Raw genomic sequence first — 14,947 nt, forward strand, 5'->3', positions numbered from 1 at the left:
CAAAATTCAGTTTTGAATCCAGGATGACCCCAGGATGCTTATAGATCTTGATTTGCTCTATTTGATAATTATTTAAGGAATGTAATTGGGTAAAAATAACTTCCTGCTTTAGTCCTGGTGAGAAGCATAGCACCTTGGTTTTGGAGATATTCAGGATTAGTTTAAGAGCAACTAGCTGATGTTGTAGTTTGTTGAAATCACTCTGGAGCTTAGCAATCACGTCATCCGGAGAGCGGCCAACAGTATTCAGTATCGTGTCATCTGCAAAAAGATTTACCCTGGAATGATCCAGGTCAGTGCCCAAGTCATTGACATATAGAGAAAACAAGAGGGGGCTGAGGATGGAACCCTGTGGAACCACTTTTGTTATCTTAACACTGTTTGACCTCCAACCATCTGTGAATACAGTTTGGGTGCGAGAAAAGAGGTAATTTTTTAACCATTTTACTGCGTTTTCGGAAAAACCGAGGCAACTTGGTTTACTAAGCAGGGTGTTGTGGTCTACTGTATCAAAAGCTGACAGGTCAAGAAAAATACAGGCACAGTACTGCTTATTATCAAGGCTACTGTAAATGTGATTCAGAGTGTCTAATGCAGCAGATGTGGTGCTGTATTTTTTTCCAGAACCCAGATTGTTTTAGATGTAGTAGATTGTTGGTGGACAGGAAACTGCTAATTTGGTAGTTCAATAATTTTTCATAAATTTTCATCAACGGGGACAAAATTGAGATAGGTCAGTAGTTGTCTGGATCATCTTTAGGGCCCCCTTTGTGAAGTGGATGGACATAGGAATGTTTCCATTCTAGAGGAACTGATGCTTCTTTGATGGACAGGTTGAAAATGTGGGCTATAGGTTTGTATATTAGGTGACCAACAGTTAGTAGAGCAAAGACAGGAACACTATCTGCTCCGGTAGAGGAGGACCCTTTGAGGTAGGACAGTTGTTTCAGAACATTACTTTCGTGGATTGGCTGGAAACTAAATTCGTTTAATGTTTGGACAGGGGTGTAGGAATTTGCATGAGCAGGGGTGATTCCCAATACATTATCAAAAAGATTACCAGCTTCAGAAAAATGAAGGTTAAAATTGTCAACTATTTTTTAGGGAACTGAAAAATATTCCCCATTTTGGTTAAGCTCAAAGGGCAGATTATCTGTTTTGGATACCTTTTGATACATTTGATTGTTTTCCAGAAAATCCTGGCATTTTCATGTGATTCCAGGAGAGTGGAGGAAAAGTAGGCATGTTTTGCATGCCTTTTTTTTTTGACGCATCTATTCCTTAAAATCCTGTATTCTAGCCAGTCATTGAGCAACTTACTTTTCTGAGCACATGCCCAAGCCTTGTCCCTAGTTTTCATGAGCTTTGTAATAAAAGGTTCAAACCATGGTGGGCGGTTGCTTTAGTTTTAAATCTAACCAACGGAGCATGTTTGTTAAGAATTTGGAGAAACGTGTACCTTGCCCCTTGGGTGCGTGAGCTCAACAACAACGTGAACATTATTGTGTGTGTACAAACTGTGTATACACTGTGTGTGTGTGTGTGTATATACACTGTGTACTGTGTTTCAGCTTCAGTTTTTCAGTTTCATTTATTTGTTTAACACGTAAGCTTTCACGACCAATATTATTCATAATAAAGGTTTTTGGGTTAGATCGCATTATTTATAAATGTGTCGTAACCCTCCACCCCCCATCACGGCTAATCAGCAAAAAAAGTGTCAGGTTGACAAAAGACAAATAGTTCACTACTTTAGCCCACCGGTGTGTTGAAGAGTGAATCCATAACATTTACAGTTTGAGTACGTTTCGCTAGTAATTACATCCAGCATCATCGGGCAATTCGCCAGAATGGTAAAGCCCTCGCTTGCTCCCGGTCTTAAATAGAGCAGCAGGGTGACATCATCATTTAACTCATTTCAGGTGCAGTGATTTGAGGCGGAGGGTATTGTAATTATATAATCGATTGGTAATCAGTCAATGGTTGATTAGTAATGAATTGTAGATTGGTAATTAGTTGTAATGTGTTTTATCGTGTTTATATGCTACGTTAGTAATCCGTTAATTAGTATGTGTTTCCCCTATAAGGAATTGTAATATGTATTATTTAATAATACGCTTCCAAGCCGCAATTAGCCTGGAGCTGTCAGAGCGATTAAAGTTATTTCTATTCCTCTCAATTTCAATGGATTATCTGATTAGTTTTTGCCAGAAATAATTAGTTTTACGCAACACTTCAACGTTATCAAAATCAATTGAGTGTCCTTGTTGACAAGCATGTTCTGCCACTGCCGACAGTTGTGTTTGAGATAATTTAATTTATTTGATGTTCTTTTAGTCTTATGCTGATGTTACGTCCCGTCTGTCCAATATAGCATTTGCCACATAAACAATTAATCCGATATAAACTTCTGTTGATAATTTAGGTAATGCGTCTTTAGTACAAGATACTAGTTTTTGAATTTTGTGTACTGTACCAAATCTTACTGTAATGTTTTGCTTTTGCAAAACACGGGCTAATTTGTCAGTTACTCCTGAGATATATGGAATTTTAATTGTTTTAACAATCTGATCGCTTTCAGCAGTATTGCTTTGCGATCGTGATTTGGCATTCAGTGCTCTGTTAATTTGAGCATTATTGTAGCCATTCTGTCGTAGTGCTTCTTTAACGTGTTTGATCTCTCTCACTAGACTTTCACCATCTGACACTGTTTTAGCCCGATCTATGAGCGTCTTGATAAGAGAGGATTTCTGAGCTGGATGATGATGCGAATCTGCATTCAGATAGGCATCAGTGTGCGTTTGCTTTCTGTAAACGCTGTGTTATTTTACCGTTTAGGCCATGTCCAAGCAAAATATCTAGGAATGGGAGTATGTTACTCACCTCCATTTCCATGGTGAACTGGATGACCGGGTTTTGTGCATTTAGATGATTTAGAAAATCATTAAGGGTAACTTTACCATGTGGCCAGACAACCAAAGTGTCATCTACATATCTAAACCAAAAAGATGGTTTTAATGTGCTCGAGGCAAGTGCTCTTATTTCAAAGTTTTCCATGTACAGATTTGCTATAGCAGGGGATGAAAAAGGAGAGCCCATTGCTGCTCCTTCCTTTTGTTTAAAGAAATCCCCTCTCCATAAGAAGTGTTATTTAAACAATGGTCAGCAAGTTTCGGAATATCTTTTGGTAAACCTATATTCTTTACTAGTGTATCAAGTAATTTAAGCGATTCGTTCACTGGAACCTGTGAATAGAGAAATCACGTCAAAACTTATCAGAATATCATTAGGATTAAGTTTAATATATTTAATCACATTCACAAGATGTGCTGAATTTCTTATGAATGAAGATGTCCTACCGATGTAGGGTTGTATTTGTTTTGTTATATATTTTGCTAATTTATATGTGGCAGAGCCAATTGTATTGACTATGGGTCGTAATGGTATGTCGATTTTATGAATCTTTGGTAGCCCATACAGTCTAGGTGGTTTTGAGGCCCTTGGCTTAATTTGGTATTGCTCATTCTTAGGGATTAATGAATTTGCAATTATTGCAGTAGTCTTAAGTTCTAAAGTATTAGTTGGATCTCATTTAATTTTAATGTAGGTACTTTTCTCTAGTAAATTTCTAATCTTATTATCATAATCGGCTCGTGACGTCACTACAGTAGTGCGGCCTTTATCAGCTGCCAGGATTTGGATATCTTTATTTACACGCAGCTCTCTGAAGGCTTTTGCTTCGTTAGAGCTAATATTTACTTTTGGAACTTTGCTATTCTCAATTATTTTGGCAACCTCGTGTCTAGTCATCTCTGCCTCATTATGTGGAAGTAGTCTTACTGCTGATTCTACCTCAGCAATTATCTCATCCACTGCAATTGTGTGTGGGGTAATGGCAAAGTTAAGGCCTTTAGAAAGAACAGAGATCATGTCACTGGTTAAAACAGTGTTAGTAAAGTTCATTACGGTTTTGTTTTTAAATTGTTCGTTTTTAGTAGGGATTTGTTTATTATGAAGTCTAGAAAATTTATTAATTTGGTGAGTTTTTGTTAGATTAAACACATTATCAGCCGATTGTTGTGTTATGGTATCGATTATATTCCAATAATGCATGGATACACTATTGCTTACATCTAAGTGTAACTGCTTTAGCGATTCTGAAATGTGAGATAATTCACTCCTGTTGTGCTGTATTCTCTCTATTAATAATTCACTAGCTTTGTGTAGTATTTGGCTAGCTTTAGAAGACTTTATGTGATGTGTTATTTTAACTGCGTTTGGTATTACCTTTGAATCTCTGCACCTTTTGAGGAACACCAGTGGAGATATCAATTTCATCCGCTTAATGCGGAGCTTCTCCAACTTTCTGGTTTTAAGAAAAGTATCCTCCCCATAGAGGTTAGTCAGTTTAACACGTAGGCTTTCGCGACCAATATTATTCATAATAAAGGTTTTTTGGTTAGATCGCGTTATTTATAAATTTGTTATAACCCTCCACCACCCGACACGGCCAATCAGCAAAAAAAGTGTCACGTTGACAAAAGACAAATAGTTCACTACTTTAGCCAACCGGTGTATTGAAGAGTAAATCCACAACATTTACAGTTTGAGTACGACGTTTCGCTGGTAATTACATCCAGCATCATCGGGCAATTCGCCAGAATGGTAAAGCCCTCGCTTGCTCCCGGTCTTAAATAGAGCAGCAGGGTGACGTCATCATTGAACTCATTTCAGGTGCAGTGATTTGAGGCGGGGGGGGGGGTATTGTAATTATATAATCGATTGGTAATCAGTCAATGGTTATGATTAGTAATGAATTGTAGATTGGTAATTAGTTGTAATGTTTTATTGTTTATATTAGTAATCCATTAATTAGTATGCGTTTCCCCTATAAGGAATTGTAATATGTATTAATTAATAATACGCTTCCAAGCCGCACTAAGCCTGGAACTGTCAGAGCGATTAAAGTTATTTCTATTCCTCTCAATTTCAATGGATTCTCTGATTAGTCTTTGCCAGTAATAATTAGTTTTACACAACACTTCAACGTTATCAAAATCAATTGAGTGTCCTTGTTGACAAGCATGTTCTGCCACTGCCGACAGTTGTGTTTGAAATCATTTAATTTCTTTGATGTTCTTTTAGTCTTATGCTGATATTACGTCCCGTCTGTCCAATATAGCATCTCCGACATAAACAATTAATCCAATGTACACCTTCTGTTGATAATTTAAGAAATGCGTCTTTAGTGCAAGATACTAGTTTTTTAATTTTGTGTACTGTATCAAATCTTACTGCAATGTTTTGCTTTTGCAAAACACGGGCTAATTTGTCAGTTACTCCTGAGATATATGGAATTTTAATTGTTTTAACAATCTGATCGCTTTCAGCAGTATTGCTTTGCGATCGTGATTTGGCTGTGTATACACTGTGTGTATTGTATGTACAAACTGTGTATACACTGTGTGTGTGTAGAAACTGTGTATACACTGTGTGTGTGTGTACAAACTGTGTATACACTGTGTGTGTACAAATTGTGTATACACTGTGTGTGTGTACAAACTGTGTATACACTGTGTGTACTGTGTTTACAAACTGTGTATACACTGTGTGTACTGTGTGTACAAACTGTGTATACACTGTGTGTGTGTTCTGTGTGTGTGTACAAACTGTGTATACACTGTGTGTGGACTGTGTGTGTGTACAAACTGTGTATACACTGTATGTGTACTGTATGTGTGTGTGTGTACAAACTGTGTATACACTGTGTGGGTTCTGTGTGTCTGGCAGAGCAAGCCAGTGGTACAACCCCAGAGCCGCGAAGGCCGATGTCCTTTTCAGGGCCGGATTCGTGTGGCTGGTGGTCGAGACCTGTGCCGAAGCTGGGCCAGGTCAATTAGTCTCCTTGAGAGGAGGATCGTAGGATAGAGGGAAGTAGAGGAGTTAACTTGGGGTGTTAGCTTGGGAAATACTTCCCTCTGTAGAACGGGTGAAGAGGCTGTAGTGTCACCGCAGCGGAGCAACGCGGCCGGCGCTACCCCCTCCTCGCACCCTGCCCCCCCACCCCCACGAACGCACGCCCCACTAAACACTCACATGCACCCCCGTAGGGTCTCGAGGAGGGACCACCTGGTACGATGGGTTGTCACCAGAGGACCCCACTAGCAGGGACGTTCCACGGTTTCCCCGGACCAGGAAATTGGCTGAGCCCCCCAGACCGGATTTCATGGTGGCCCCCAAAGAAGGGGGCGTAGAGCTTTACAGGATGGCCGCGATGAAGCATACACAACACGGTGGGGGGGGGGGGGGGGGGGGACCTCAAGGCCAGCACCCAGCAGCAGGGTTAACAGTGGGGAGGGAGGGAAAAGGAGCGCAATCTACCAACCCTCGAGGACCTGCACACCACGAGGACCATGAGGCGAGCGAGGAAGATTTGTGGCCGATTGCTCCCACCCTGGCCACTCTCTCTTTCAGCTACTCCCCTCCGGCAGAAGGCTGTGGTCCATCAGGAGCAAAACCTCACGCCACAAAAACAGATTCTTCCCATCCGCTGGTGGCCTCTTAAACAAGGCCAAGGACTTACACTGACTTTAACATTTTATCTACAAAATGACACCTTGCCAATATTAACTATGTTACCCTATTTGTATTTTTTATTTATTTTAAGATTGTATCTTATAGCTATTTTATATTCTATATTTATTCAATTTTATATACTTTAGCCTCTTGGTGTTAGACTTTGAACCCTTATTATAGTAAGACTTGTTTACCACTTAAGATTTAAGTTTCCTATATGTTGAATGTATGCACCATCCTGCCAAAGTAAATTCTGCGTCTGTGTGAACTTTCATGGCGAATAAAACCCTTTCTGATTCTGATTCTTTCTGATTCTGATAGGAGGTTAGGCGCGTACGAAGGGTGCTGGCTGGAGGGGGCCATAAACGGGGGTCCCCATTCGCTCCGGGAAATGAATCTTAGCACAGGCTGACGTTGTGACGCGTGGTGCATGTGTCCGCGTGAAGAGCGGTGGGAGAGCGATCGGCGTACGACGGTGTGTGGATGACTATAAATCAGTGTGGGTGTGACGCGCGCGCATATTAAAATACCAACGGTTGCCGCTCCGGCGCGTGTCAATGCGCGCACCACAGTATTAACGGTGAGACACGCGCGAGTGTCGCGCGGAGAAACCGCGTGGGTGGGTGGGGGAGGGGGCCGCGCGAGCGCCGATTAATTTATTAATACTCGGACCGCGCGGGAGCGTTCGCCTTTTTGACACAACGGCTTAGTGGAAATTATGAATTACACACACACACAGCGGCGAGTCAAACACTTGCGTAATCCAGGCAGTTAGGACCCGCGAGTGGGGGAAGGCACGCGGCGCGTAATCAACCCCTAGGCGGGGTCGGCCAGCCGCCAGCTATGTCGGTCCGAGAGGACCCTGGTACGGGGGGGGGGGGGGGGGGCGGTCACCCGCTCGGGGGACCGCGAAAGACGCAAACACGGAGGGGACGGGGGTGGTGGAGGCAAACATCACACCCCCCCCCCCTCGCTCGTGGAGAGTGAGAGATCAGCCCCCACGTAATGGGGAGTGGGGCTGGGGGCATCAGCCCCCACCAATTGGTGTCAGAGGTGGTACGAACCCCCACATCCCCACGGGAGAGGTGCGTAGCACCACATGCAAAAAATAAGGAATGTGTTCACCGGCCAGGGGACCCCTTCACGGAAAGCGTTTGCCCGCAACATCACAGGGGCTAAAGACATTAATGGCTGGATGGACGCGCAGGCGTTACGCCGACTTGCTATGAACCTGGATGGGCGGGCGGCCGACTTTGTGGAGGCCCTACCCGCAAGCGCGCAAACCCAATCAGAGGAGTTGATGCGCCGACTTGATCTGCGCTTCGGTGCGCGTGATGAGGAGGCAAAGGCAGCCTTAGAGGCGTGCCGCCGCCAACCCGGCGAGGACTTTTCTAACTATGCCGAGGATGTGCGCGCGCTAACAAAGATCGTACGCCCGGGGTACACGACCGAGGCGATTGAGGACCTCGCCGCCGAGAAGATCCAGCGGTACTTGGCTCGCACCTCGTGGTGGCAGCCCGATGTAAGCTGTGCACGTCTACCCTTTAACGCCCTTGTCGAGCGTGCGCATAAATGCGAGAGACTGTCTAGTGAGCGCGAGCAAAGCTTCGGGGGGCTGGGACGAGAGCGTGCCATCGCGAGCCTACTCCCAGAGGAGGAAGAGGAGGAGGAGGAGCTCGCCAGGACGGTAAGGGGGTGGGCAAGGGAGCCCCCGGGACCCCGCGACACAACCCCGGGCTGGGTAGTGGGGATACAGACGGGCATCGGGAGGATAGACAACAAGGTGGCCCAAGTTGGCGGGGAGGTGGCCCAAGTTGGCGGGGAGGTGAACCGAATTAGCGGGGAGGTGACCCAAGTGCTCGGCCATATCACCAAACTGCAGTCTACCGTGGAGACGATCCAGTCCGAGATGGGTGAACTACGCTCCACGTTAGGAGGGCTAACCGGGAGGGTGGCCCGACTAGAGGCAGAGTCTGGAGGGGAAGTAGGGAGTGGGCGGGGAAGCCCCTAGGGGCCGCCGCCCTTCCCCGGGCGTGCTACCTGTGCGACCGTCGAGGGAATCTCGTGAGAGACTGTCCTCAGATCGCCCGCGCTAGACACGCGCCAGGGTTAAACTCTAGGGAGTGAACCAACTAGGGGTGCAATCGACACGGTCCCAACACAAAAAGACAATAATAATGGCGAGCGAGTGACCTCCACACAGATTCCGGCAACAACACCCAAGGAGGCGGTGAGGACGGGTGACTGGCTGCGGGAGCTGGTGGGGGGAATCACGGGGGCCACGTCGCTGGTGGAAGGGCAGGTGAACGGGCGGCGCACCCGGATTCTGTTGGACACGGGGGCGGTGGCCTCACTCGTGAGCGCCGCGCACTGCAGCGTGCTCGGGGTTGACGTGAGCCGCCTGCAGGCCCCGGATCGCGCGCTGCACACGGCGAGCGGAGCCGGGATGGGACCTCTGGGGAGGGTCACCCTGGAAGTCCATCTCGGACGCCAGGTGTGTGACCAAGAGTTCTATGTCTCGAGCGTGTTATGCCTCGAGTGTATCGCAGGTACGGACCTCCTGGAAAAGTTGGGGCTCAACGTGCAGCCCCGCCAGCGATGCGCCACCGTGGAAGGCAGCGGGGAGCGGATCCCGTTCTTGGGACCCCGAGCTGAATCGCCCTCGCTTCACACCCGTGGCCGCTACCCTGGTGTCGGCCGTCACCATCGGGCCGCTCGCCGAGATGCTGGTGCCCATGGCAGCACCCTCCACTGACCCCGCACATCGACCATCGGGCGAGGTAATGCTGACTCCTCACCCGGAGTTGGCAGTGCGGTACGGAGTGGTGGGATCAGCCACGCTGGTCAACGCAGACGGGGGGGCGACTGTTCATGCGGGTGTTTAACCCACACGGTACCCCGGCAATGCTATGACGCACCACGGTATCCACCATACACCCCCTGCACGCGCGCCACTCTAACGACTCGGTGTTTGCACTCTGGGCTGAGGACCCCGGTCGCCCCGAGGACAACCAGGACCTGGCCTGGCGGGTCGGCCCGACTCTCCGAGCCGAGGTCGCCCCCTTGCGTGATGCGTTACATGTACCCTGGGCGGATTTACCTAAGGGGGAGGCCGATCAGCTGCGCGGGTTGTTGCGGGAGTACGCCGACGTGTTCAGTGAGCACGATTCGGATGTGGGCCAGACAGACCTCGTTAAGCACCAAATTGACACCGGTGCAGCCCGACCCATCAAACTCCCCGCATACCGAGTGGGCGCGCCTGAACGGGCCCAGATCAAAGAAGCAGTCGTGGATATGCTCCGTGATAACATAATCCAGCCCTCGGCGAGCCCCTGTTCTGCACCGGTGTAGTGGCCTTAATGACGTCGGAGACTGTTCGTAGAGGCAACACGTATTTATTACCAACTCTTCGATCACAGTAACGAATCTAATACTCTCCACCTGTACTCTACAGAGGGAACGGTCCCCGAGCTCAAGCCTACGCTAGTTCCCTGGTTCCCTCCAACCTGGCCCTATCTCCCGAGGCTATCTGACCTAGCCCAGCTTCGGCGTAGGTCACGACCACCAGCCACACGAGTCCGGCCCTTAAAAGGACATCGGGCCTCGCGGCTCTGGGGTCGCACCCTGGCTTGCTTTGCCCGGCCCTCAAAAGGACAGCGGGCCAAAGGAGTTCCAGGGTCTAGCCTGTTGATCTTCTTTCTTCACTGGTGCTTCATCTTGCTTGAGCCGAACTGAACTCCAGCACCCCGGGTCCCACCTTTTCTACAGTTCCTCACTCAGGGGTGGGGCTCGCGAGGGATCCCAGCATCCCCCACAGCCCCCCAGGGTGGTCCGTAGTGGACGTGGTTGTAACCACTGCCCTACAACCGCGTGTCCCCCCTCCCGTCACACCTCTACACCGGTTGTACTAGTGACGAAAAAGGATGGATCGACCCGGTTTTGCGTCGATTATCGAAAGTTAAATGCAGCTACCCTCAGCGACGCCTTCCCATCCCCCGCATCAATGACACCTTTGACAGCCTCGCAGGGGCGCGGTATTTTTCCACCCTCAATCTAGCGTCCGGGTACTGGCAGGTGGAGATGGTGGAGGAGGATCGGTCAAAGACCGCGTTTACCACCCCGATGGGACTGTTCGAGTTCCGAATACTCCCGTTCGGACTCACTAACGTGCCTGCGACATTCCAGCGGTTGATGGAGTTGGTGATGGGGGGCTTGCAGTGGGAACAGTGCCTAATTTACCTGGATGATGTGATAGTGTTCAGAAGATCTCTGTCTGAGCACTGGTCCAGGTTACGGGAGGTGTTCCAGCAACTGCGAGTAGCCCATCTCAAGCTCAAGCTGTGTGTTACCTTGCGCAGCGCGAGGTTGGGTACCTCGGACACCGCGTCAGCGAGGCAGGGGTGCGCACCGACCTGGAGAAGGTACGCGCCGTAGTGGAATGGCCAAGACTGAGGAACCTGACGGAGATCAGGTCGTTTTTGGGGCTAGCCACTTATTGTCGTCGATTTGTCAAGGGATTCAGCGAGATTGCACGCCCCCTCACCCAACTCACTTCCCCCAAGAATCCCTATCAGTGGACGGAGGACCACCTCACCCACACCCCCACCCTGGCTTTCCCTGACCCTTTCCACCAATTTTATTTTGGACACCGATGCCTTCAGCAGTGGGCTGGGCGCGGTGTTGTCACAGGTGTAGGAAGGGAGCGTATTGGCTCTCGCTCATGGTTCGAGATCTACCAAACCCACTGTTCCACAAAAACTGGCCGCTCTTAGCCTGCAGGTTGAACCTAGGAATTGAGTGTTCAACTTCACATTCTTGTCATTAAAGGCCTGTGACAAAGGTGCATCTATTGGAGCGACATCGTCTCTGCCTTACACATCTACCGGGTCTCCATTTGACTTTGTATTGTCTCGGAGGAAGTCCACCCACACCTCCACTTCCACAAACTGCTGGGAGTTGCCTCGCTCTGCCTCACAGTCAGAGTTCTCCTCTTGCTTCACGTTGCCTCCATTGATGTGAAGGCCCAATTTTGGAGTTGAATCTTCATCTTCACATTTTACCTTCACTTCTTCGCTCTTCACCATCACTTCTTCACATTTCACCTTCACCTCTTCATATTTCACCTCGATACCTTTAAAAGTGTCCAAGCTGGGATTTTCTTCCGTATCTTGTTTCATCAAGGATGGGCTCATTGCGGTACTTTGACTTTCACAAGCTGATTTCAGACTCCTCTCCTTGTGGATCTTCTGATGCGTGTGTGTTCTCTGGTGTACATGAAGATTTGATGACTTTGCAAACGCCTTCCCACACACACTGCACTTGAAGGGTTTCTCTCCCGTGTGTGTTCTCTGGTGTTCTACAAGAGTAGATGAACGTGCAAACGCCTTCCCACACACACTGCGCTTGAAGGGTTTCTCTCCCGTGTGTGTTCTCTGGTGTGTTACAAGAGGAGATGAATTTGAAAACGCCTTCCCACACACACTGCACTTGAAGGGTTTATCTCCTGTGTGAGTTCTCTGGTGTGTTACAAGAGTAGATGAATCTGAAAACACCTTCCCACACACACTGCACTTGAAGGGTTTATCTCCTGTGTGTGTTCTCTGGTGTGTTACAAGAGTAGATGAACGTGCAAACGCCTTCCCACACACACTGCACTTGAAGGGTTTCTCTCCCGTGTGTCTTCTCTCGTGTGGTACAAGAGCAGATGAATCTGCAAACGCCTTCCCACACACACTGCACTTGAAGGGTTTCTCTCCTGTGTGTGTTCTCTGGTGTGGTACAAGATCAGATGAATCTGCAAACGCCTTCCCACACACACTGCACTTGAAGGGTTTCTCTCCTGTGTGTGTTCTCTGGTGTTTTACAAGAGCAGATGAATCTGAAAACGCCTTCCCACACACACTGCACTTGAAGGGTTTCTCTCCTGTGTGTGTTCTCTGGTGTGTTACAAGAGTAGATGACTGTGTGAACACCTTCCCACACACACTGCACTTGAGGGGTGTATTTCCTGTGTGTGTTCTCTGGTGTTTTACAAGAGTAGATGAATCTGCAAACGCCTTCCCACACACACTGTACTTGAAGGGTTTCTCTCCTGTGTGTGTTCTTTGGTGTTTTACAAGAGCAGATGAATCTGAAAACGCCTTCCCACACACACTGCACTTGAAGGGTTTCTCTCCCGTGTGAGTTCTCTGGTGTACTTGAAGATGTGATGAATGTGCAAACGCCTTCCCACACACACTGCACTTGAAGGGTTTCTCTCCTGTGTGTGTTCTCTGGTGTTCTACAAGAGTAGATGAACGTGCAAACGCCTTCCCACACACACTGCACTTGAAGGGTTTCTCTCCCGTGTGAGTTCTCTGGTGTACTTGAAGATGTGATGAATGTGCAAACGCCTTCCCACACACACTGCACTTGAAGGGTTTCTCTCCTGTGTGTGTTCTCTGGTGTTCTACAAGAGTAGATGAACGTGCAAACGCCTTCCCACACACACTGCACTTGAAGGGTTTCTCTCTCGTGTGAGTTCTCTGGTGTACTTGAAGATGTGATGAATGTGCAAACGCCTTCCCACACACACTGCACTTGAAGGGTTTCTCTCCTGTGTGTGTTCTCTGGTGTTCTACAAGAGTAGATGAACGTGCAAACGCCTTCCCACACACACTGCACTTGAAGGGTTTCTCTCCCGTGTGAGTTCTCTGGTGTACTTGAAGATGTGATGAATGTGCAAACGCCTTCCCACACACACTGCACTTGAAGGGATTCTCTCCTGTGTGTGTTCTCTGGTGTTCTACAAGAGTAGATGAACGTGCAAACGCCTTCCCACACACACTGCACTTGAAGGGTTTCTCTCCCGTGTGTGTTTTCTGGTGTGTTACAAGAGGAGATGAATCTGAAAACGCCTTCCCACACACACTGCACTTGAAGGGTTTCTCTCCTGTGTGAGTTATCTGGTGCCGTGTCAAATGTTCAGTACTATCCGTGCTGTTTGCACGCCGGTTGCATTGATGCCTTTTTGCACCGAGCTGTGCTGAGTGCCTTTGCTCCATCAGACAAATTCTGCAGAGGAAGCGACAGCTGCAGAGAGAAAAAAAAGAATATCCACACCATCTACACGTCAGTATTGAGGCACAGAGGAATGCAAACACAGTAACACATGACTTACACATCTATACTTATTCATATATTCATGATATGGTGAAAAAGTGTCCCAAATTCATCACGCGGGCTGTTATGGCACACAACGAGAGGGCGAATGTCATAAACATGCCTGGAAGCCCTCGTATCTTCAAAATGAATGTTAACCCAAAACTCCGAGCACACAATTTCGGCTATCTGGCTTCAAAAGGAATATTTATGAAAGCTAAATTCAGTTGACATAGCAAAGGGTGTTGAAAATAATACTGTTTGTGTTATGCAGAAATGCATAAATTAATGTTCAATCGCAACTTAGAGGTGTGAAGCCAGGCACAGATGTCCTTGAATGCTGGGATGAACAGTTCTGACTTCAACTGCACATGTGCTGTGATTACTTCCTGACTCCATTCTTACAAAAAGTTCCAGAGGAAATAAAAAATAAACTGTTTTGATATAACCTCCGTGCTCAATAGAGTTAATAGACTTTACTGCAAAATACAAACTTGACCCTGTCACACACTCAGAGGTGGAGCCAGGATTTTCAGGAAGATGGGGCAACCCCTTCAGCAATGAAAAATGATAGGAGTTGTTAGTAAGTAAGGAGTTGTTAGTAAGTAAGTTGTTAGTATGTAAGGAGTTGTTAGTAAGCAAGGAGTTGTTAGTAAGGAGTTGTTAGTAAGGAGTTGTAAGGAGTTGTTAGTTAGTAAGGACTTGTCCCTTGCTTTATATTTGACGCGTATGATAGGCACCGCGCTCGCTGAAGGTGTTTGCCATCAGGGAAGTCGTGTACTGTATACGCAACTGCGCCCAATTCTGTGAGTCGCTTGTAACAGCTTTGCCGTGACTTATTGCCAATTTTGGACTCGGACTGTTGTCCTCTCATAGAGTCCCTGGCACGTAATAATATGCCACACGGTGGCAGTGGGGGTCGCAAAATGCTGATTTATCTATATATATAAAAGGGAAAAGTGTGGATATGTGTGTCTGTTCGAAAGTGATTAGCATACTTCCCAACATGCTACACACTTGAAATTTGGCATGTGGGTAGGTTCTGTACTGTACGCAATGAACAAAGTATGAAAATATAAGGAGGGAGGAAAGACGGACAGGGAGGCAGAGAGAGAGAGAGAGGGGGAGGTGCGGAGGGATGAACAGAAGCTTAAATAGGAAATACGGTTGGAGGGGGAGAGGGGCCAGAGCGAGAGCGGCAGCTTAAACACGCACATCTTACACATACAAA

General features: G+C 47.5%; 1 protein-coding gene across 1 annotated transcript in view; it reads right to left on the minus strand.

Moving 5' to 3' along the window:
• Nucleotides 1-9,955: 9,955 nt before the first annotated feature.
• LOC116957218 (uncharacterized) overlaps nt 9,956-14,947 on the minus strand; it is a 60,929-nt gene continuing 55,937 nt past the window's right edge. Inside the window, exon 7 of the mRNA XM_076055616.1 lies at nt 9,956-13,304. Coding sequence (XP_075911731.1) covers nt 11,448-13,304 — 1,857 coding nt within the window. The 3' untranslated portion in view covers nt 9,956-11,447. The remainder of the gene's footprint in view (nt 13,305-14,947) is intronic.

This window comes from Petromyzon marinus, chromosome 71 (genome assembly GCF_048934315.1).
Source record: "Petromyzon marinus isolate PM22_M1 ecotype Great Lakes invasive population chromosome 71, UKy_Petmar_22M1.pri1.0, whole genome shotgun sequence".
Taxonomy (NCBI): Eukaryota; Metazoa; Chordata; class Hyperoartia; order Petromyzontiformes; family Petromyzontidae; genus Petromyzon; species Petromyzon marinus.